Source organism: Phaenicophaeus curvirostris, chromosome 10, assembly GCF_032191515.1.
Source record: "Phaenicophaeus curvirostris isolate KB17595 chromosome 10, BPBGC_Pcur_1.0, whole genome shotgun sequence".
Taxonomy (NCBI): domain Eukaryota; kingdom Metazoa; phylum Chordata; class Aves; order Cuculiformes; family Cuculidae; genus Phaenicophaeus; species Phaenicophaeus curvirostris.
The window spans coordinates 2480625-2504707 of NC_091401.1; the positions used below are offsets into that span (position 1 = coordinate 2480625).

General features: G+C 49.6%; 1 protein-coding gene across 1 annotated transcript; it reads right to left on the reverse strand.

The window, feature by feature from the left end:
• Positions 1 to 502: 502 nt before the first annotated feature.
• SAP130 (Sin3A associated protein 130) lies at positions 503 to 23985 on the reverse strand. The gene is made up of 21 exons (XM_069864976.1): positions 23807 to 23985; positions 22697 to 22820; positions 21196 to 21431; positions 19421 to 19579; positions 18195 to 18306; positions 16888 to 17012; positions 15900 to 16024; positions 15178 to 15328; positions 14881 to 14971; positions 14514 to 14618; positions 13315 to 13456; positions 12455 to 12576; positions 9958 to 10260; positions 8483 to 8651; positions 7047 to 7151; positions 5561 to 5922; positions 4048 to 4296; positions 3572 to 3697; positions 2474 to 2577; positions 1676 to 1789; positions 503 to 1451 (listed from the first exon to the last, which is right to left on the reverse strand). The coding sequence occupies exons 2-21, from the start codon at positions 22812 to 22814 to the stop codon at positions 1293 to 1295; spliced, it is 3177 nt and encodes a 1058-aa protein (XP_069721077.1). The 5' UTR covers positions 22815 to 22820; positions 23807 to 23985; the 3' UTR covers positions 503 to 1292.
• Between the last annotated feature and the right edge of the window lie 98 nt (positions 23986 to 24083).

The window sequence follows — 24083 nt, forward strand, 5'->3', positions numbered from 1 at the left end:
TTCTTCCCAAGACCTCATCTCAATCTCCCCTCTTCCAACTGAAAACTGTCTCTCCTGATCCTGCCCCTGCGCTCCCTGATCAAGAGCTCCTCCCCAGCTTTCCTGGATCCCCTTCATGTTACTGGAAGCTGCTTTAAGGTGTCTTCGGAGCCTTCTTTTCTCCAGGCTGAACAACCCCAACACTCTCAGCCTGGCCTCACCCAGGAGCTCCTCCTCTTAAAACAGGATTAGTTCATGATAACAAAGCCTCCTGCTGAGGAGACTAAAAATTAACCGATTTGGCAACCTTTCTAAACAAATTAAGGTCAAGTGCACAGGGGCCAATCCATGTTGTGTCTTTAGGGGCTAAAATGTGAATAAAATTATCCTTCCCTCATCAGCACGAGGCTGACTACTTTCCAACAATCTGTTTCTTCTCCTGAAAAGGCTTCTTTCATGGCTTTAACTTGGTTTTGGGTTCACAGGCTGAACAGTTTCAGTAGCAGAAACGCATACAAACTGCTCGCATACAAAAACCTCCAAGTCCTTTATTAATGTTTTCAGGATGTATGTGGTACAATTAACGTTACACCAGCTACGGGAAGCCCTCTGTCGCAAGAGGTACTTCAAAACAAGTATCCCAGAGCACCAACATAGACACACGCACACAGACACTACAAAACCACTTTGAAATGATTCCCCGGTCCCACCCCCCAACTTTTTTTCCCCTCTTCTTCTCTTTGTTTTAACTTGACAGCAAGGACTTCTGCGTTGTCAGAGATCCTGGACGCGGCAGATCTAGTGCAGCGGCACTGGGTTCAGAAGACTACGTCAGACATGGAAAGGTCAGAAGAAAAAGAACGGGGTAACTGAAAGCAATGTCATTTTCCCTGCTTGGAAGCAGGGCTGCTGCCTGGGTCGATCCCTGTATATCAGCTTCCTGGTGTCCCTGCAGAGCCTCCTGCGGCACAGGCGCGTTGGCACCTCGTGTTCCTTGATCCCTCCGCTGCAGTGGGAGGGATCCCTCCGCTCGCTCCAGTTAGTAGGCACTGACACATCAGGAGGGTTAAACAAACGGGACTGGAAAGACTTGAAAAAGGGATGAGCCTGAGAGAAATCTTTGTTCATTATGACAGATCAGCGACAATCCTTTCAGGTCACCAGGCTTCACATGTCCATCTGTTGCCATCTGTTCCCTAAACTCATCCTTTTTATTCAGATGCTCTGCTTAAAAAAAAAAGAAACCCAAACTACAAAAAGGTTCAACTCCATTGTATACACATCCTCCATTTCCAGTCATTATTGTTCTGGCTTTATGCCTTCTCCTTTCGCTTTAATTTGGACACTTTCTTGACAGTTCCATTCTTGTTTAGAAGCTTCAAAACACGATCCTTGTGATCCAAAACCTTCAGCATGGAGTCTCGAGCCTCGTTGATTTGATCCATCACAAGTTTACACCTCTGCATATTCCCCTGAAATGAAACACTCTTGTCATTACCAGCAGACCCCTCTAGCCTAAGTGATCCCTGGACCTTTTCCTAAAGCTGCTTGTTAACTAATGGCACTGGAAACACAGGAAGCACAGCTATGTGGGTTTTTCAAGCCGGCTTCAGCTCTCCCTAACTGCAGCAGGATATAGGATATAATAATCTGTAATTATAGGTAAGCAGTTCTGCGGGAGGGCAGAGGAACCTACCTGTATCAGCTCGTTGATTCGATGCAAGTCGTCATCAGTCGCCGCCTTTTTCTTAGGAATGAGTCCCTCCTGCAGGGCGGTCAGTCTCTCATACACATCGTGCTCCAGGTCCGTCTAAAAGACATGAGCCCTTCATGAGCAGGTTCACCTCTGGGCCAGAAAGCGTTCGCCCGCATTAAGAAATCTACACAGAGATGACAACCTGTTCCCCTCTCGGCTGCTCGTGTTAGTAATTCAGAAGGTGGAGCCTCTGGCGTGGAGTGTGGCGCTATCGCTCTTACTTGACACCCTATTTACAGGATTGCTCCACTTCTGAACAAACACGGATCCTGACCAGAACTGCTTCCCCTATTTCTCACAATACTATTCCAGGAATGCAGAGGTTTTGGGGAGTTTGGTGCTAGAATGCAGAGCACCTACCTCACCCCCAACCTGAAACAGAAGCATCCAGGAATGTGGATCAGTGCTGCCTCCTCAGATCAGCCGCACCATCCCAAACGGACGCTCCTTCAGACCTGTGCATCGGCAGGAGGGAGTTGCCAATTTTGATCATCTGTACAAAATACATCAGCTCTTATGTCTGAATCAAAACCAACACTCTACGTTTCCAAGCCGCTCAATGCCACATTCCTGAGCAAGGGGGAAAGTACGTCCCGCTCCCTTTGGGTGCTACACACCAGCTCCTTTACGGTCTCCCAGTATCAGATGACCAGGTACTGAATTTCTAAAAACATCCTCCTGTCTCATGAGCACCTTGTACCCCGCGTTGTAGGGAGTTGGCGAGCCCTGTTCACCTACCAGCTGCAGCAGCTGCGCTGCGCAGAGATGGACCTTCCACCCTTGCGCCCGGCAGGATACGCCCTTCTGATTGGCAATCTCCTGGAGCATGGCCTTCTTCTCTTCTGCACCAGGGGAGACAAAGACATGTTATTTGAACTGCGGGAGTTCGCCAGGCCTCTCTTCTCAAACACACTGACCCACACTCTGCTCATCCTAAGAAATGAGGATGCACAACATGTGGATTCACACAGGAAAAGCTACCCATCTGTCATGGGCCTGACCGCTGCTCCCGCTTACTAACAGGTTGTCTGGATTGCCAGAAAAGTTATATTCTAGCCTATTTTTGACTCATTTAATGAATGTCGTGCTCAGTGTTTCATAAAGCAAAAGGTCCATCCTTTACCTCCAAAATACTACTACTCCATCCTTTCAAAGCTGTCAAAACCCAAACTGCTTTAAAATGCTAAGAATCATAGAGTCACTAGGTTGGAAAAGACCTCTTAGATCACCGAGTCCAACCATCCCTATCTGCCACTAAACAATGTCCCTGAGCACCTCATCCACCCGTCTTTTAAATACTTCCAGGGACAGTGACTCAACTCGGCTAATATGTTAGCCAAGAAGCCTAAAAAGCAGTGTTTGATCTCTGATTTCCTCATATTAGAAAAAAAAAAATCTCTTTAAAAGTTCTTTTGTTAATTGATGAGTTACACTAAATCTAGAATGTTTTTGATTTAACTGGCAAGTTTATTAGGCTGAAGTGTAGCACATCACCGCAGCACGTCACTGCTTTAAGGATTACCTTCTTCAGTAAGTTTCTGTTAATGTACGTAAACAGGTCACTCCATAACCATACAATTTTTCCTTTTACAAGACCATAACTAATTCTATGTAGTGTCCATCCCTTCTTTCTTCCTTTACCTTGAGAGCGGAAGAGATTCAGGCAACACCTACCTAACAAAAATCATTAGCTCACTCGATCAACCTTTGCTTTCCAATGGCAACCAAGACCCTTTTGTGGGATTGCTTATCCACACCAGCTCGCTGAGAGCGTTCCCGAGACACCGAAGCTGTTCATCCCAAATGAAGCTGTCGTGCTCCAAGAAGCAGACTGACCTTTGACTCGGACATCGCTGTATCTCTGGAAGTGGTGGTAAGCGGCTTTCCAAGGATTGCGATAATGACGGAGCAGTGTGATAGGAGGCCTTGGACGCACAGGGACATATCTCACACCTTCCTCATCTGGAAAAGGAGTCAGGGAGAACCCTATTATTAACTAGGTGAAAGTAGGAGATCATCTGAACACAGTAACTCCAGGAGATCAGTACTACCTCATACAGAATCATTTAGGTTGGAGAAGACCTTTAAGATCATCGAGTCCAACCGTAAATCATCCAAAATGATACTCTGTCTTGAGAAAGTAAATTTTCCCTTAACACTGCTATACAGAAAGTGCTGGAAACAGATACTTGGATTCTGTATTTTCTGTATTTAGGAACCAGAAAAATCAGAGAGCACCTTCTCTGAGAAACCAAGGGAAGAGAAAATACAGACACTGGAATAGGAAAGAGAGACATCAGATAGGACATTACCTATATATTCCTTGGGAGGAGACTTGCGCTTCTCTGCCTTCACCAGCAAACTTTTGGCAGTGGATTTCTCGTCGTCGGTGCTGTTTGTCTCCATCATGTCCCCCTCCTCTGTGGAGATGACGTGCTGCTGCTTGCGGGGTTTCTTCCTTGGGGAGGCACCAGGTGGCAAATCACTCGGAGGCATTGAAAGGTTGTTGGCCAGCAACGCCAAAGATGGAGACACGGTACTTGTAGTCAAAGGAGGGACTGCTGAGAGGAAGGAGAGAGGAAAAGAGCCCAAACCATCAGCAGCGTGAAGGTAACACACTGACATGGTTTGAACACTACGTTCAACAGTGGTTCCTGTTTCAGTGCACTGTGAGGAGCGTGAAGAGTACGAGCACTTCAGCTCCACATGCATAGAAGGCCAAACACTAAGCCAGCAGCAATTGCTAGGACAAGCCTATATGCTAAGATGATCTTTAGTGTCTCATATGCAAAGGCATAAATAATAAGAATGGAGACCATTGTGCTTCAGCTCCTTCAGTTCTGGAATCCCCAACATAAGGAGATGGAGCTGTTGGAACGGGTCCAGAAGAGGCTACAAGGATGATCCAAGGGCTGGAGCACCTCCCATACGAGGACAGGCTGAGAGAGTTGGGGTCATTCAGCCTGGAGAAGAGAAGGCTCCAAGGAGACCTTAGAGCGACCTTCCAGTACCTGAAGGGGCTACAAGAAAGCTGGGGAGGGACTGTTCACAAAGGCTTGTGGTGATAGGATGAGGGGCAATGGGGATAAACTGGAGAGGGGCAGATTTAGACTGGACATAAGGAGGAATTTCTTCACGGTGAGGGTGGGGAGGCCCTGGCCCAGGTTGCCCAGGGAAGCTGTGGCTGCCCCATCCCTGGAGGGGTTCAAGGCCAGGCTGGATGGGCCTTGGGCAGCCTGACCCAGTGGGAGGTGTCCCTGCCCATGTCTGTAAAACCAGACATCTTTGTATGCACACCAGCACAGATCAGTCAACAGCAGGCAGGTCCCTTCCCTCTTGTAACACACGTAGAGTCACGTGCAATCACAACAGGACTGTAGTGCTCTCCTTGCTGCCAGAAAGCTACTGTGCCCACCAGCACCCCTCTACGAGGAGCAGAGCAGCAGGGAGCTGCAGGGAACGCTCCATGGCATCCAGAGGGAAAAGCTCAATCATAGAATCATAGAATAGTTTGGGTTGGAAGGGACCTTAAAGTCCATCCAGATCCAACCCCTGCCATGGGCAGGGACACCTCCCACTGGATCCGGCTGCCCAAGGCCCATCCAACCTGGCCTGGACACCTCCAGGGATGGGGCAGCCACTGGAATGTGGCTGAGATTTCATGGGAGATGAGGGAGAAAGCAAAGAAGAACTTTACGAGTTACAAGGCATACGGGAACCCTTTGACTGGTATTCTGTGCTACCACAGAAGAGCTGTGATTCCACTTTACAGGATAGAAGTGTTGAAATCCTCCTAATTTCTCCACAGAAGAAGCAACCACCTACCAGATACTGGTCGCATTATATCCATGGGCTCCATTTCCTCTTTGATTTTTATCTCCGGTACCGCAGGACCCAGCACGGCTGACAGGGCACCGCACATGGTTGCAGGAGGAGCAGATGCTGCCACAATTGTGGTAGAAGTTGGTGGAGCGGCTGGGATGGCTCCTGGAATGGTGGAGAGCGCTGCTGCGGGCTGCGAGGTGGGACTGGCTGCCGCGATGATTGTGGGAATGGCAGAGGCGGGCTGCTGGGAGGTCGGGGGAACCGCAATGGTGGGCTGCTCGCCGCCTTGGTTAGCCACTGCCTCCATGGACACCGAGACCGGAGTGGCCATGGACACGTGGATTTCAGGCTTTGGCTTGGCACTGGAACATAAAAGAAAGCCAAACAAACTGAAGTTAACCGTGTCTCAGCCATGACTGCCTAGCACGATGCAAATGAGCCAAGCTGGATTCATGACTGTCCAACTTTTCATAGAATCATAGAATCACCAGGATGGAAGAGACCCATCAATCACTAAATGTCCCTCAGCGCCTTGTCCACCTGTCCCTTAAACACCTCCAGGGAAGGTGACTCAATCACCTCTCTGGGCAGCCTCTGCCAGGGACCAATGACCCTTTCTGTGAAAAATTTCTTCCTAATGTTCAGCCTAAACCTCCCCTGGCGGAGGTTGAGGCCATTCCCTCTTGTCCTGTCCCCTGTCACTTGGGAGAAGAGCCCAGCTCCCTCCTCTCCACAACCTCCTTTCAGGTAGTTGGAGAGAGCAATGAGGTCTCCCCTCAGCCTCCTCCATGCTAAACAACCCCAGCTCTCTCAGCCACTCCTCATAAGGCCTGTTTCCTGCACTCACAAGTAAAACCGGGCTCAGTCATGTTTTTAACAACAGGAGAAGGTGTCATCTCAGTTTTATTTCCTTCTCCACCCTTCTTCTAATCCTTTATGTTTATTAGAGACGCTGTTTTCTTCCACTTCCTGTAACCAGTGAATCTCCTGACAAACTCCAGTTAACTTTGAAATGCTTGTCAAAGGAGGAGGCAGCTTCACCCTGCAGACAAGAGGAGCTGTACTGCCCCCAGGCTTTGTTTGCAAGAGCTCCCATTATGGATAATAGTCATAAAACTCATTATTACAACATATTCTATACGGAAATATAGTTATATACGGATAATAGATATAAATTGTTAAGTGAAGCAGGGCAGAAGCTGTGTTTGCCTTCCTTCAGTGTTCATTTTCAGGTCTTACAGAAAAAACGTTTTGAGGCCCATCCTTTTTGTTTCTAACGACAGCTCATCCCCACATCTTCTACAAGGCCACTGCTTCAGTTTCACAACAGCAGAACTAGTCAGGTCTGTTCAAAATCATCACACTGACAACGCCACAACAGAGAGTTTCCCAAAAGAAAGGAAAACACTCCAACAGCCAGAGAACACAAGTCAAACCAACACAATCCAACTATTATGGTGCAGCTGGTTGTTGCCTAAAGCCTTACCCAGCAGGCCTTGGTGACCCAGATGTGCTTCGCATGGTACTCTCAACACGTGTGCCAGGTACTTCAGGGGGCTGAGGTGGAATTAAGCTCTTCCGAACAGCCAGCCTGTAAGAGACAGAACCAAGATGCAAAGACAAATGAAACCAAGAGCAAAGGTATCGCCACTCTCTTGCCCAAACCAGGAAAGGAGTTACAGCTGTATTGTTGCACTCCATCTTCACTATTGCTGATCCGCTACAGAAAGAGTCTCATTTTACTTTTCAAATTAGAGTTAAGTTTTATTTTCTTTAAAGATAAAGGACGAGTTGCACTGGCCCAGTCTTGCCACCGTTTATGGCTTCTCCAGGACTGCCAGCTTTACTTCCATCTTACTGAGACTGCTAGGTGCTCCACTGCTGTTTCAAGACTGAGCCTATCATCTTGAACTAAATCATAGAATCATAAAACAGCAAAGGTTGGAGGGGACCTTAAAGCCCATCCAGTCCCACCCCTGCCGTGGGCAAGGACACCTCCTGCTGGATCAGGCTGCCCAAGGCCCATCCAACCTGGCCTGGACACCTCCAGGGATGGGGCAGCCACTGGAAGGTGCTCAGACAAGCACCTGCTTTGTTTCGTTGGACTCAGATGTGTCAAAGCCCAACTCCAACACCTCAAGCCCTGAGCATGGATGTTAGCCAGCACAGGGCTAAACACATAAAAGTATTTTAGAGACTATTCAGTCTCCTGTGGAGCTGGAAGTCAAACTGTCGTCCGAAACAGTCAACCTCTCAAATGGAAACATTCTTTAGTGACCTACCTCTGCTTCTTTAATTTCTGTTTCAGTTTTACAGCCTGTAGCTTCTCTGCCTTAAAAAAAGTTTCCACCCAAATAAAAAACCCATGCAATTTTAGTCTCACAGGACACATCGGTTCCAAATGTTTTCAGTCGTTAGGCAGGAAGAAATGCACTGTTAATTCTAAAGCACTCCTGCTCCTATTCAGGCATTTAAAATTCAACAGACAAAATATTTTAAGAGTTTTAGTTACTCCCTTTTCCTAATCAGATTCCACTAATCCTATCCTTTCTACTCATCCACGTATTCTTCCAAGAAAAGCACTAAAGAAGAAGCACGAAAATTCTAATTTTAGTGGATTATGAAGTCTTTGTTTTTATCACACCAAGCAAGAAAGCCTCATATCTCCTTCCAAAAGCCAATTTCAAGAGCAAGAAGACAAACAGTCCTTCTTCTCATTTTATTACTGACATTAAGAGAAAACCTTATCCTACCCCAGGGGAGGAAACCAAGTGTGTTTCACAGATCAGCAGGTCGCTCACAGCCACTGCTGACCGAATAATCTGCTGGAACCTCTTCTTATCTCCACTGCAACGATTCAATTTAGCTGGGATAGGCTGCGCAGAAGTGTCTAATCTGCGCGTTACCTTCAGTTCTACTCACCCATCCGTGGTTGGTTTCTTCCGGAGGATGCTCGGGCGCGGGGAGGAGCCCTGGGCTGGCGCACTGGCACTCTGGCTATGGGTTTGCACGACCGTAGTTGCCGCAGAAGCGGTGTTGAACGTGTTGCTAATAGGATTGGCTACAATGGTGGCTCCATCTGCCAGGACGACTGCTGAGAAGGGTGGACATTGATACAGCAGAGAGCAGAACAGATACAGAGAGGAGAAAGCAGCAGTTAGTTAAGCAGATTCGATGTCAAGGCAGGTGTTTGCAGAGCACGTGCCGTCCATACTCCCTTGACTCCCTCCATCTCTAGCTCCATCTCAGACTGCTCTGTAAGCAATACCTGTGTTACAGGCAACCTGATCACCGCACCTTCTCTGCAGGGAAGGCAGAAACTACCTCCTGCCTAACAACTGCTGCTAGGGAAATAAACTTTTCCAGAAGAAATGGAAAAAGCGGAAATTGCTAGGGAGATCACCAACACAACTGGGTCAATAGAATAACGCTCTGGTAGAGTTGATGCGGCACTTCTAAATAAGCATCATCCGTTGTGTTTATGTTCTGATCTTCTGCCGAAGCCCATCTGGGCAACTAACTGATGCAGCAGCCGAGATGGTCAGGAAGTCTCCGTGCAGCACGTCTGCCGGCTTTGCAATGGCAGAGTCTCTTGGCTGCCCACGCTTTCAATAACTTCCTGGGGTTTCATCAGATCAGTCATTTTTAATGAAAATTGGTTTCTGTCACAGTCCAGGATCAGGTGACCAACTGCTGAAAATACCTTTTAATTGTTACTGCGATCTAATGCGTAGCCAGAACAATTTGTAGAATATCATTTAGCCTAGAGAACAGGAGGCTGAGGGGAGACCTTGTCACTGCTATAACTGCCTGAAAAGAGCCTGTAGAGAAGGGGTGTTGGTCTCTTCACCCAAGTGACAGGAGAGGGAACGGCCTCAAGCTGCACCAGGGGACGTTCAGATTGGAGATTAGGAAAAACTTCTTCACTGGAGGGGTTCTTGGGCACTGGAAGTCAGCCCAGGGAGGTGGTTGAGTCACCATCCCTCGGAGGGATTTAAAAGATGGGTAGATGAAGTGCTTAGGAATATGATTTAGTAGTGGACAGATACTGTTGGGCTTGATGGTCTCAAAGATCTTTTCCAAACTGGTAATTCTATGATTTACTCGTAAATGACTTTTCCCACAAGGCCTTACTGAAGGGAACTGTTTAAGCTCAGGCACTACCAGTCCTTCCCATGGAAGTGACCCATTAAGGCCACCGACACACTGCACCCAGTACACTTGAATAGGTAAAAAAATATTTACTGGGAGGGTATGAGATGAATGCATTTTAGTGTCCACTACTGGACCAGAGAGACGACAACAAGGTCACTGGTCAGAGTAAAAGCCAGAAACTAAGCCAGCGTTGTAGGATGGAAGTTGAGTGGCTCAGACTAGATCCAAGGCATGGACTTTACCTGAAGTTTTGCCATCAGCTGGCGGCTGCTGAGCGCCGATCGGTGCTGGCTGCAGTCCCTGCGTGCCGATTGGCGCAGCGGGGTGGAGCCCTTGTGTCCCGATGGGTGCCGGCTGAATGCCCTGGGCGCTGATTGGCGCAGGCTGGATCCCCTGCGCACTGATGGGAGCCGGCTGGATGCCCTGGATGTGACGGGCGTGAGAGGCGTCTACGGTCATCAGCTGCATGGGGTTGAGGTGGACAGTGGAGGCCACGCCAACGCCGGTCTGAGCCGTGATGGCAGAGTTGGGCGCCTGGGCTGAAACTGAGAGCAGCAACACAAACATCTCGTCACATCTTGGTTCCCCCCAGCACCTCTAACTTAAGTATTTACTTTCAAAGACTATTAATCTGTCAGCTTCCTTAGTGGTTTTTTTAGACTGGGGAGGCCAGACTGTCTGCCAAAGGATGAAACATTACTGTTTACTTCCATTCATTTTTTATTCCAAATTGCAGCAAGAGAGAAAAGTTCAAGTTAAATCCTAACGTTAAAGTTCGAGTCTAATTAGATTTCTGTACCCAGATTCCAGTCTCAGAAAGCCGTGTGCTAATTTTGCCCACTATCTTATTTTACAAGCTTATTTTACTATCTTATTTTACAAAGCCCGACGTACCAACACTTGGCATTTTCCCTACTTAAAAAAAGATAATTAGAATAAATCAGAAGCCTAGGCCATTTCTTTTCAAAAGGCAGTCTTTCCACAGAGCTTATTGTTACATCAATTATAAAACTCAAAACCTTTGACTGTACAAAAGCAAGCAAGGCAGAGACCCAAGTATAAGTCCCTTAAAGCAGGGCTGACTTGCTTATCCATTTCCCCAGCCACATAAACATAAAAGAAGCGTTTCTTAGCACGAGCGGACAGGACGTTCTGCAGTGGAGTATGAACTCAGCTGGCTCAGAACTGGGCTTGCAGTTACAGGCTGGATTCACAGCTCAAATGAACACAATATCTTTTTATGGCCCAACAATATTCTCAGTGAAGCACCTGCTCTAAGAAGTTCAATTCTATTATTCAAACTGCAATTCCGTCTTTCCACATCCACTATATGGCGTATTATGCTCCCCCCGACAGCGTTTAACAACACCCACAGTTCCTGGATCCCCGGATTTCCGGTCTTTACAGGACACAGCCACAATTTCTGCAGCCACACACAGAATGCAAGGGCAAACTTGCCAACAAAAGCCTTGTTTGCTAACAATGGAGAGCCCTCTCATCGCAGAATAAGCTGGTTTTGTCATTGTCACAGGATTTCGATCAAGTTCTTGTGCTGACGAGGCACTCCATCTGTGAAACCCCTCAAATCTGACTCCAAGGCCCTGAAAATGGCTTCTGGGACCAAAGTACGGCACGTCAACTCTCTTGGTGGAAGACCTTATATGAAACACTTTTGTTGCAGAACATTCTATCCAACAAAATCCTTTTGGGAGACCATATAAACAAAACTGGCTTTTGGAAAGCCAGTCATTCCTCCTCAAAGTTGTGTTTTAACGCTCCTTATCTCAGCGACCTGTTAAAAAGTCTGCTCTGCACGTTGCCCTTTAAAGCTTTCAGCCCCGGTGCAGGAAGGTACAGGAGCAGCTCACCTCCCCTTCTACGAGTCCTTTAATCGTCCTGAATCCCACCTCAAAACCTGACAGAGCTTATAGCCAGGACTTGCTGCTTTTCGCTGGAATTTCAGTGACAGTAAGCACAGGCCCCAGGAACCTGGCCATTCTCTGCGTGGACTTGGCCAGTCAGCAAGCGGGTTTTGCCACCTCCAGGTCCTCCCAAATTCCCTCTATACTGCTCGAGGGCAACATGTTGCCAACAGACACTCCATGAAAATCAAAACCACGCATCGTTCCTACTGTTTGGATTGTGGGAATGATCACGTCACAGAAAACAGTCCTAACGCCCTCAGTAAGGTACAAGTGCTCCAAATGTTGTCACAGAACGATGTATGTTTGGGTTGTCTGTGTGGGCTCCCAGTACCCGTCACCTTTGGTTCAAACACATTAACTGCTCCATTCTTTTGAACCGAACACTAACATGGAAGTGACCAATGCAGCTCATTTTTTCCATTTTTGGTTCAGGTTTCTCGCTCAAACCGCACACTCACATGGGAAGAGATTAAGAGGAGCTCGTCAGAACACCAGGGAGTGAACATGTGTCAGAGAGCTGTGTCTGGAGGGTTGAACCGGTTTCATTTGTGGCATCAATAACTTTTACTTAGAGACGCAAACGCTTGGCTATCAAAAGTGGAACTCCTGAGAAAATTCGCTATATTTAGCAGGCCCCTAAAGCAGTTCAGTCCCCCTTTTTCAGTCCCTGGGAGTTTTCCCCTCAGCCACAAGCAGTCACAGACTGTGTGTGACAAACTGTCAAGAGTCAAGTGGAAAAGCCTCTTGGTTTATCCCTCCACTAAAACTAATGATTGAGGAGAGCTCAAAGCCAGCTCGCCCCAGAGCCTCTCACCTGGGTACTGGCGAATGGTGGACACCGAGCTGGTGATGGGGGTGTAGGTGTGCGCCGTCAAAGGGTAGGCAGAGGGCGGGTACGTTGGTAAGAAATACTGGAACTGGACAGGCACCGACTGCCTACAGGCACCAAAGAGAACAAGTGTCACACACACCATCTCAACAGCTCATCTTCAAGCCCTGTCCTCGGGCCACCCCCCAGGTTTTGTGATCTCAAACATCAGAAGCCATCAAGAGTCTCAGCTATCATGATTAGTCTGGAATCCTCAACATAAGGAGATGGAGCAGTTGGAATAGGCCCAGAGGAGGCTACAAGGATGATCTGAGGGCTGGAGCACCTCCCGTACGAGGACAGGTGGAGAGAGTTGGGGTTGTTCAGCCTGGAGAAGAGAAGGCTCCGAGGAGACCTTAGAGCAACCCCTCAGAACCTGAAGGGGCTAAAAGAAAGCTGAAGAGGGACTATTTACAAAGGCTTGTGGTGATAGGACGAGGGGAAATGGGTATAAACTAGAGAGGGGCAGATTTAGACTAGAAGTAAGGAGGAATTTCTTCATGATGAGGGTGGGGAGGCCCTGGCCCAGGTTGCCCAGGGAAGCTGTGGCTGCCCCATCCCTGGAGGGGTTCAAGGCCAGGTTGGATGGGCCTTGGGCAGCCTGAGCCAGTGGGAGGTGTCTCTGCCCATGGCAGGGGGTGGAACTGGATGATCTTTAAGGTACCTTCCAAGCCAAACTATTCTATTATTCTATGATAACCCAAAACTACCAGATTTCCCCCAGTCCTGGATTTCCAGCATTTCAAAACCCAGAAAAGCAGCCACGCACTCAAAACCTCTCATTCATAGAGCTGCTATTTCCTCACCTGTTGTCATTTCTGGTTTCCATCGCTACTGGGTTTGGAGACGCCCGGTGACTAGAGAGGGGTATGAGATTACTCCTCTCTGCTGTGTAATCAGACTGGATCCGGGGAGAAGTATGTGTGATTTGCTGAGGAACCACTTTAGCTGCATAAAGACAAACATTGAATCAGTTGACAGTCAAAAGAAAAGCTGGCAGACACTGCAAAGGTGATACTAACTCCCCTGGCAAAAACCCCAAGGCTCTCCCCACTACCTCCCGAATACAAAACCACGCCAGCTCCAGATGATTTCCTGTCCACAGGGATGACAGGTTTCCTCAACAGGAAAAAAAAGAGCTAGGGAAATGAAGCATTTTTCATCAACTTGTACCAAAACAGAAGGACATTATGAACGCATATATAAGCTCTGCCACCTAACAGATTAAGTTACTCCAGGGCCGAAATAAAATCAATCAGCAAAATCCTTTCTGCTGGCAAGAACTTATTTATCCAAGTTTCCATAGTGGGACCTGACAGAGACCAAGGGAAATGACAAAGCAGACAAGTACACATAGACAGAGGCCAAGAAAATAACAAAAGAAAACACCTACAAAAGCTTTACAGGAAACACCAACCTATTGAGATACAACCTCACTCCTTGGAAACTGATGGCAGGGCAGGATACTAAAAGATTTCAAAAGAACAAGGAGGAGGTCAGGAGGAAAACAGAAAGGAAACTTGTGCGGTTCTGCAGGGAGCATCTCAATTGGATTCTGCATCTCAGCAAGGATGTTTCCCACCTTCAGACCTCAGTGTTTTACCTCCAAAGAAGCACGCGAAACAAACCCCACTAGGCTACACCCAACACCTCAAGAAGCACACAAAAGAACTTGCAAAATCAGTTATGAAAGCCTTATTCTATCACCAAGCAGATACAGCTTCTAATATATACAATGCAGGTTCTGAGATGCCAAATGGCCCGACTTCATCTAGAAATTCAATTGAGTAAATTAATGAGCCATTTTATGACTTACTCCTCCTAGAACATCTATTTCTTCCTGGTATTAAGCAAGCTATGCTACAGTAGACCTGTTAATTGGTTTCTCCCAGCTTGAACTCATTTTCTTCCCTTCCTTAATTTGCCAGTATGCACAAACACTACCAGTATCAGCAGCAAACCGAAGCATCAGTTACATACTCTTCTTAAAACTGAAATCACTCACCAACTGGGATGTTTGAGGTCGTGACAGCTGTAGCATGGGAAGAATGGGAGGGCATCGTCATGGTGACAATGGTGCTTGTAGGTGCTTGGGTGTGAGACACAGAACCTAAAGAAAAGGAACAAAAAATAAAAGAACTTTCTACAGAGCCCTATCGCCCCAGTTTATCGACATCCAAATAAAGAGGGCAAAACCCCCAACCTAGACAACCTCCATGAAGAACCCAGTAATTTCCGTCCCGAACTCTGCTTGTGCACTTCCAAATGCAGGCTTTACCATTACGAATTCCTTCAAATCAACCAGGTCCCATCCTCAAGAAAGAAAAGCAACAAAAAAACCCATCCCTCTCAACAGCATCAGGAATACTCACCAGCTGTGGTTGCTGAAGCAATGGTGTTTGTTGCCAAAATAGGTGCCACTGTTGCTGCTGCCACTGGAGTACCAGTACTGAAAATGGTTTTCTATGAAAAGCAAAGCAAAGCTTCAAGTTAAAAGACCAGCACGCTTAAAATATTCACTTAGCGTGGAATTACACTGCCCTGACTGGGAAATACATGCATTTCTAACCTAATGCTAACCAAATTTAATCTGAGGGCTCAAGATAGAAAAAAAAAAAAAAGACATCTAGAAGAAGCAACAGGGTTTTTTTCTTCTTCTTGCAGTTTACCTGAGCCATGGTGTGGAGCTGTGGCTTCTGTGTTCCTATAGCTGGGTGAGAGGGTAGTGTAATCCGAGTCGCCGTGTCCCGCGGCTGCGCGGGCCGCTGAATGCTAATAGCTGCAGAAGGCGGGTGCTGCTGGATAGATAGGGTGGGTCGGCTGGAGAGAAAGGAAAATAATCATGGAGACAACCATGTGGATACTAAACATGAAGAATAAGACGTAGGGACACACATCAGCCCTTGATCTCTTTCTCTTTGAATCAAATATAAGGCCAAGTTTCTTATCCCGCTTGACCTACGCTGCTCTGTCCTCACCTTCCCAAGCGCCCAACGAGGAGGGCAGGCCTAACAATAACACCTATCGGTTCATAAAAAAAGACTTTGTCAGGGATGCTTTTCAACATTGATGTGTAATTTTTTTCCTGTGTGTCTTCATAAAACAGACAGGCTGAATTAGCCACGAGTTCCTACAACAGAAACTCTGCTTTCCAGGGAGCGGATCACAATGGATTCACTAAGCTCTCTCTCAGAACACAGATTAACAGCTCACGTTTATAGTAATTTTTATGCACAGATCGGAAAGCATTTGCACTGTGCAAGCACTACTATTTTTGTACTGTATCATCCCACATCTAGAGGATGACAAGCTCTGGATGGTTAAGACATATGTTTTTCCTTCCTGCAGCCTCCGTACAGTCCGAGCACTGCAGATTTCAAAGCGTCTTTACCTGAGGGTCGATTCTGTAGCATGTGTGGCTGTTGTAGTAATAACAGGGGACTGAGCTCTTGTGGCCGAGACAGTTGCCACCACAGCTGGAGGAATAGTGCTTGAAGTTGTCACGGGAGGACGAGACTATAAAAATCAGTGAAAAAAGAGACAAGTTCAGAAAAAAAATCATGCTGTTCAGAGAAGAACTAGAAATTACTGGGTTAAAACTGGTTTTCCTACACCTCATCACTAGGTTTTGGCATGCTAAAACATTTCGTGTCTTTCTGACTTGCTCTGCAAGCTCCTAAGGGGATCTGCCCTGGTTTTCAAAGCAGGCACATGATAAGAATTGGTAAGCAACAGAGTGAACGTGAATGGAGCCCTTGCAGGTCTTCAGGAAAAAAAGCAAAGGTCAGGTCCCCTCTGAATGAAAAAGAAACCCTGATTCAAGTACATTCAGGAAGCCAGAGGTGGTTACATTGGTAGTCTAACTGAAATCACTGAGTAAAGATGTTTAACCCTTTATCCTAGCATCGAACACTAATACTACTGCAGGGAGACGACAGCTACAATCTTCTTACGCATGTTCGGAAGCGGAGGTGTGTAAAAGCATATTCAAAGGAGGTTTTTTTTAATTCTACTTCAATACATATATTGGAGAATAAATCAACACAAGCATACCACACCAGACTATTCACACTTTAAAGCGTGACTGTATTTGAAGTAAACCTCCTTCCCAGCTTCCAAGCACTTTGGAGAGAGTCAAAACCCCAATTTCTGGCTCCAGGTCTCGGAAGGAAACAAACCCACCGGACTGACACAACTACTGCACTACTTGCTGTGAGAAACTGGTACCCAAGAAACAGAACTGGAAGAGAGCTGACAGTAGCCTCAGCCCAGTAAATCCGCAGTTACAGTTTCTATATTATGAGTAAGTGCCAGGAAGTGCCAGGAAGAATTTGGAGCTGGCCATCAGTGTTCTTGGGAGCAGCCTGGCTGCTACCTGCCTGGATTGGCTGGTGAATGATGTGCTGGACCGCTGGCTGAGCTGTCGCTGCATTTGGCAACTGGGAAGCTGGTCTCAGGACTGTCGTTACTTTAGAACTGGACATCACCGCGGCAGCCGCTGCACCTGGGAAACAAACCAAGAGCAGTAAGATACTGCATGCCCAAACGGCTCCAGTATAACCACAGAGAGACTCTGGCCTTAGCTGGTTTGCATTTCAATTTTAAAGTATTCCATATTTACACCAGTTCAGGTGACACTGGTTTAAAGCAAGGCTTGCAACAAAGATACATAAGGTTCACAGAACTATGTGGGGAAGGGTAGGTATTTTTTTAAATGAATTGGCTTTATTGATAGCCCTTATTCCCCTATAATTATCTTATACTGAAAAACCAATCTTTTTCCATTCCAAGCTATGGAAGCCAGTAGAAATAATTGAGTTTGTTCACTGGGTTAATGTGTAAATAGGTCACCCAACACCAACCATCTCAGTGCACCCGATGAAGTTCGGAAGAAATATGTATGTGCAATGTAAGAAAACACAAAACAAAAGCCACCCTTTAACCCTGTCATTTGATTAATTTGTCTACTGTTCGCTGTCTCTGGACCATAAGAAATCATCGTAGAAGGCAAACAGCCTTGAAGTCATTCCATGGGGTACACTGCATAGCTTCTGTGGATGTCCCTAGCTGAAATTACTACCTCAAAAGTTAATATTCAAGCAGAGAGACAGAGAGAGAGACCAAGCAGGAAAACACGCTAAATGTCAATACGGAGTTTGTGGCAGCTGTCTCACAAGAATCAAGTGAACAAAACTACATTTAACTTCAGCTACCAATAAAGCTGCACAATCCTTCTGCCTGCTCTAGGAAAAGATTAGATCTTGGCTCATGTCAATTTATGTTTCATAAGTGACCATGTAACATTGAAAATGAAAGGAAATAAAACCATAAATGCACTTTGAATGCAGGTAAGTTTGAAGTTGAGCTAGAGACCTAACCCCTACACTTTAGAAAGTAAAGCTGCAGTCAGAAATCAGATGGACTGTATTGAGCAGAAGGCTTCTTCTCAGGGGCAAGCAAAATCCCAGGAGACAAGAGACTGTAGTATCACCAGCATTTAACTCAAGGGTAAACGCAAATGCGCAGAATAGGAAACGTTAGCATGCACAAACACGCACGAGTGATCCTGTGACGGGGATACAAGAACATGCCTCGCCACTACAGCATGAGCTGCGCTAGCAGCAAGGAGAGCTTTAGAGGCGGAGGCTGCGAGCAGCTGGCAGGGGCAGCACAGCGAGATCCGTACCTCGGGGCAGGTGGGAAGCTCCAATGTGTAGCGGAGGCCCGGGAGCGCTGCTTCTGATGATAGACATCTGCACGTTGGTGGCCATGATATGATGCAAGTTACTAGGATGACCCTGCAGAGTTAACGAGATTACAAAACCCCAAATAAACATTGAGCTATGTTGACAAGACTGAATGACCACACCATTGCCACACCCCAGCCCCACAGAGAGAAAAGGGATTTTACAGGAATAGTTGCTGTGCGAAGGTCACGTGCATTACAAGCTGAGTGGAGAACGAGGCACACGTTTCTACAGGGTAAGGTTACAGAGCACACTGACTCAGTAGGCTTGTGAGATGTCAACATTTCTGTATTTCACTGATCTATTTTCACTGTTGGCTTGAGATTGACAGTCACCCACGTATCAGCCACAGAGATGGCCCTTCTGCCATTTTAAGGCACAGATTCACACCAACTGTCCAATGAATTCAAGAGGATAGCGGGAACCTGGCAAATGCTGCAACAAATGAATTCTATTTTCTAATAATACTGGATGGACTTCCCAAGGATATTCATGAAGATAAAAATCCACTGAACCTGCTGCACATCCCTAGCCAGCCTAACAGGAATCCACTTAAAGGCACTTTTATATCGAACCCCTGAGCTTTCAGAGCTCTAGCGATGAGCGTTCTGGCAAACTAGTTTCAAATCACAAGGATTGGCTCTGTAGTCAAAGTTAGAGGGGGAAAAAAACTTACCTACACCTTTTCCCCCTCAAATTTTGTCACCAGCACTTCAATAAACATACACTGCAAAACTGTGAACTGCTCATCAGCCTCTTCTGATCTGCTCCCAGGAGAGCTGTGGAAGACTGCAGTGATGAATCCCAGCAGCTTGTCTACACTAAATGTTCTCCAAGTGATCCCGGAACAGCAGGAGCTTTTAAGGAAGGACTCAGCTTCACACAAGCTTTTGGATAAGGCTCTGCTACCACAGCCTCCCTGTGCTGCATCAGTCGGATGACAGCAAACCAGCAGCTTTCCAAAGAGCCTGTGCTAGCCGAGGCTAAGGTTTAGTGCTGCAAGAAGAACTGATCCAACAACCACCTGGCCACTGAATGGGGGGGCCTTTTGTCTCTCCCTTCCCTCTGGCTGCAGGTACCCCCTCAGCTGCACCCATATTGGTACTGATCTGACCCCGCAGTGAGCTGGAACAGGAGAAAAAAACCCCAAACCAAAAAACCAGACCTGTTGCCCACTGATTGTTGCCACGGGAATTGTTGGAGCCTGTGGTATGTTGCTTTCCATGGTCACAGTAACTTGCCCAGGGACCTTTGTGGGAGCCGAGAGAGTAGAGGGAGGAGCAGGAGCAATGGGCCGGCTGGGCATGGTGGGCTTCAGCGGAGGCTGCAATCAAACACAGGGACAGAAACGTTGGCAACTCCAAATGAGAACTCAGCGCTGAAGCAGAAATAATTTGGGGGGTGTGTGTCAAAGCCTGGAGAGAGAGTCAGCTTTGTGCAAGGATAAGTATGGGTAAGTGTTAGGAGAGGAAGGATATTGGTCATTTACAGCTGTTCCATTTTCATTCGTGACAAATAAAGGGCATCTCCTAAGGTACAACAAGAGTCACAAGTGGCATCTGTTTAGGGCTACGGTGTTTCCCTACAGACACCAGACACCAGTTAATTAGATGTTCCCATTCACTCCTGGAGAGAAAAGGAAAGCTTTCAGACACTGATTGAAGTCACTCTTCTCTAAAGAGAGAAATTACAACCACACTCTCCCCAAAATTTGATAGGAATGGTTGGACTCGATGATCCAGTGGGTCTCTTCCAACCTGGTTATTCTATGATTCTATGAAAATCAATGGTGTGATGCTGTGAAGTCCTCAGTGCATTGCACAGAAAAGCAAAGCCCAGGAGGCAGTGCAGTCAGAGGAAGCATGCAAGGAAAGACTAAGAAACAAAAGAGTGGTGACAAATGGAGTTAAATCCAGTTGGTGGCTGGTCACAAGTGGCGTTCCCGGGGCTCAGTGTTGGGGCTGGATCTGTTTAACATCTTTATGAACAACCTGGATTAAGGGATTGAGTGTAGCCTCAGTAAATTTGCAGAAGACACTAAACCGGGTGGAAGCGTTGATCTCCTGGAGGGTAGGGAGGCTCTGCAGAGGGACTTGGACAGGCTGGATCGATGGGCTGAGACCAAGTGGAAGGGGTTTAACAAGGCCAAGTGCTGGGTCCAGCACTTGGGATGCAACAACCCCGCGCAGCGCTCCAGGCTTGGGGAAGAGTGGCTGGAAAGCTGCCGGGTGGAAAAGGACCCAGGGGGGTTGGCTGACAGCGGCTGAACATGAGTCAGCAGTGGCCCAGGTGGTCAAAAAGGCCAACAGCATCCTGGCTTGGATCAGCCATGGGGTGGCCAGCGGGAGCAGGGCAGGGATCGTCCCCCTGGGCTCAGCACTGGGGAGGCCGCACCTTGAATCCAGGGTTCAGTTTTGGGCCCCTCAGAACAAGAAGGACATTGAGGGGCTGGAGCACGTCCAGAGAAAGGAATGGAGCTGGGGAAGGGGCTGGAGCCCAGAGGTCTGGGAGCGTCTGGGAGACCTGGGACTGTTCAGTCTGGAGAAGAGGAGGCTGAGGGGAGACCTCATTGCTCTCTGCAGCTCCCAGAAAGGAGATTGTGGTGAGGTGGGGGTTTGTCTCTTCTCCCAAGTGACATGGGATAGGACAGAGGGAACAGCCTCAAGTTTCACCAGAGGAGGTTTAGATTGGATATTAGAGGCTGCCCAGGGAGTTGGTGGAGTCACCATCCCTGGAGGGGTTTAACATACGGGTAGATAATGTGCTCAGGGATGGCTTAATAGTGGACAGGTACAGTTGGACTCTAAGATCTTAAAGGTCTTTTCCAATCAAACCATCCTATGATTGAAAAGCAGGGGAGTTCTTGGTGCAATTTGGTTTTGCCCAGCTTGTAACATAGACTGTTGTTCCCCCCCGACAAATAGTGAGCCCCCTCAGTACCTTCATGAGTCCGTCTGAAAAGGAAAGTGGCACAGCCGGAGTCAGATGCGCTGGAGGTGCCGTCACCGTCACTGGGGCACCAGACTGGACAGGGTGGTGCTGTGCCAGCATCTGAACCTGTGGGTATGGCCGGACCACCACCGGCTCCTGCTTTTCTTCCCGAGGCTGCATGGAGCTGCCAGGGCCGATGTGCTCTCTGGGAGCAACGTCTGAGTCACGACTGGATTCATCGCTTACTGGTGGGAAAAAATAAAACGGGAGCTCTGAGGGAAAAGGTAAAAAGGTTAACAAATTTGCACTGGTCACCTAGCAGGTGACTTCTGTAAAGCCTTTGACACGGTTCCCCACAATATCCTTCTCCCTAAATCAAAGAGAGGTGGATTTGATGGGTGGACTGTTTGGTGGATAAGGAATTGGTTGGATGGTCACATTGAGAAAGCAGTGGTCAATGGCTCAATCCGTGACTCCTTACTGGGACTGGTGCTGTTTAATATCTTCATCAATGATATACACAGTGAGATCGAGTGCACCCTCAGCAAGTTTCACAGGTGACATTAAGCTGAGTGGTGCAGTTGCCACACCAGAAGGACGGGATGTCATCCAGAGGGACCTGGACAGGCTGGAGAAGAGCATCTGGGAGAACCTCATGAGGATCAACAAGGCCAAGTGCAAGGTCCTACACCAGGGTCAGGGCAATCCCCAGTTTCAATACAGGCTGGGGTGCTGCAGAGAATGACTTGGGGTGTTGGCTGTTGATAAGAAGCTTAATGTGAGCAGACAACGCATGGTCACAGCCCCAAAAGCCAGCTCTGTCCTGGACTGCATTAAAAGCAGTGTGGCCAGCAAGGCAAAGGAGATAATTCTGCCTCTCTAACTCTGATCTTTTTACCTGGAATCCTACATCCAGCTCTGGAGTCCCCAATATAAGAACATGGAGCTGTTGGAATGGGTCCAGAGGAGGCTACAAGGATGCTCAGAGGCCTCGAGCCCCTCTGGTATAACGACAGGCTGAAAGTTGGGGTTGTTCAGGCTGGATAAGAGAAGGCTCCGGGGAGACCTTAGAGCAGCTTCCACTATTGAAAGGGGCTCCAGGAAAGCTGTGAGAGAGCTTGTTCAAAGGCATGGAAGGACGGGATGAGGGGGAACGGCTTTAAATTGGACAAGGGAAAATATACATCAGACAGCAAGAAATTCTTCACAATGAGGGTGGGGAGGCCCTGGAGCAGGGAAGCTGTGGCTGCCCCAGCCCCGGAGGGGTTCAAGGCCGGGTTGGATGGGGCTTTGAGGCACCTGATCCAGCGGGAGGCGTCCCCGCCCGTGGCCTGGGGGGAGGCTGGATGAGCTTTGAGGTCCCTTCCCACCCGAACCATTCCACGAGCCAGGCCGGGGCTGCGATAAACACGCAGAACAAGGGGTTTCGGCTAACCCCGTCGAACACGCCCCAGCGGCGGCGGCCGCAGAGCCCCGCCCCCCCCCCCCCCCCCCCGGGCCGGTCTCTTACCTGCGGCGGCGGCGGGGGCGATGCCGGCGGGCCCGCTGGCGGCGGCAGGCGGCGGGGCGGCTCCCGGGGCGGCTCCCAGGGCGGCGGGGGCCGAGCGGGGGAACTGCTGCGAGCTCATCTCCGCCTGCGGGCACCGGGCGCTGCGTCAGCGCCGAGGGGACGCGCGGACACCGGCCCGCCCCGAGGCCCCCGGCCCGCATTGGGCGGCGGCGGGACCCGCCCCCAGACCAGCGCCGCTGATTGGACAGCGACAAGCCCCGCCCCCAAACCATCACAGCTGATTGGACAGCGGCAAGCCCCGCCTCTCAAACCCGCATCACTGATTGGACAGCGCCAAGCCCCGCCTCTCAGAGCAACGTCACGGATTGGACAGCGCCAAGCCCCGCCTCCCAATTATGCTCTTTATACAGCGCCAAGCCCCGCCCCTTCCCGTAGCCTGCGCCGCTCATTGGACATCGCTGAACCCGCCCCTCCCAGGAGCGCTCAGCTGATTGGACAACGCGGGTTCCGCCTCCTTAACCGCCTAAGCGGCCAGGACCAGGCCCCGCCCCCTAGCTCCTCCCCGCTCATTGGACCCCGCGGCTCCCGCCTCCTGAGCCCGCGTGCTGGTTGGACACCACGTGACCCGCGACCTCCTCGAGCGCGCCCCGCTCATTGGACACCGTAGAGCCCCGCCCCCCGGAACCGGCCCCCTCATTGGCCGCCGCCTTAGGCCCCGCCCACCATGGCCGCTGCGCTAAGCCCCGCCCCGCCCCCGCGCGCCCACTGGCCTCCGCGCCGCCCGCCGCAGCCAATCGGCGCGGGCCTCCCGTGCAGCGCGGGGCGCCCCGAGCCGTGACGCCGCGGGGCATCGAGCCAAGGGCGCGGGGGGCGGCGCCGGCCAACGCGGGGCGGCCGCGCCGAGCCGCCGAGCGGGGCCGCAGGGCCTGGGTGTTACCGTGAGGCTCGAGGGGGGCCGGCCCTCCCCTCTCCCTTCCTGCCGTCCCTTCCCGCCGTCGCCGCGCACGGGCCCGCCCCCTCCGCTCCCCAGCCGCCGCCGCCGCCGCCTCACCCGCCCGCCCCGCGCTCCCCGCTCGCCCCCGGGCCACCGCGGCGCCGCCGGCGCGGTACCTGCGCGCGGGCCGCCCCGCGGCCGCTGTCTCCGAGACGCCGAGAACCGAGCTCCGCTTCCGCCGCCGCTGCCGCCCGCGGCGGATTGGCCCGGGCCGGCCCCGCCCCCCGGGGAGGCCCCGCCCCGAGAGCCGCGGGGGCTGCCGGGAGCTGTAGTGCCGCGAGGGGCGGGAGCGTCCGCGCCGGGCTCAGAGCCCTCGGGGGGGCCCGGGGGGCGCGGAGGGGGCGCCGCTAACCGAGGCCACGCCCCCAGGAACTACACGTGATAGCGGAAGCC

Bases quoted from the DNA above. Each gene is read 5' to 3' on its own strand.
- SAP130 (XM_069864976.1), bottom strand. From the start codon at position 22,814: ATGAGCTCGCAGCAGTTCCCCCGCTCGGCCCCCGCCGCCCTGGGAGCC. The intron at 15,329-15,899 runs GTAAAGACGCTT...CTTTCTCTCCAG, and splicing joins GCTACAGAATCGACCCTCAG to CCGACCCACCCTATCTATCC. The intron at 14,972-15,177 runs GTAAACTGCAAG...TGCTTTTCATAG, and splicing joins AGCTCCACACCATGGCTCAG to AAAACCATTTTCAGTACTGG.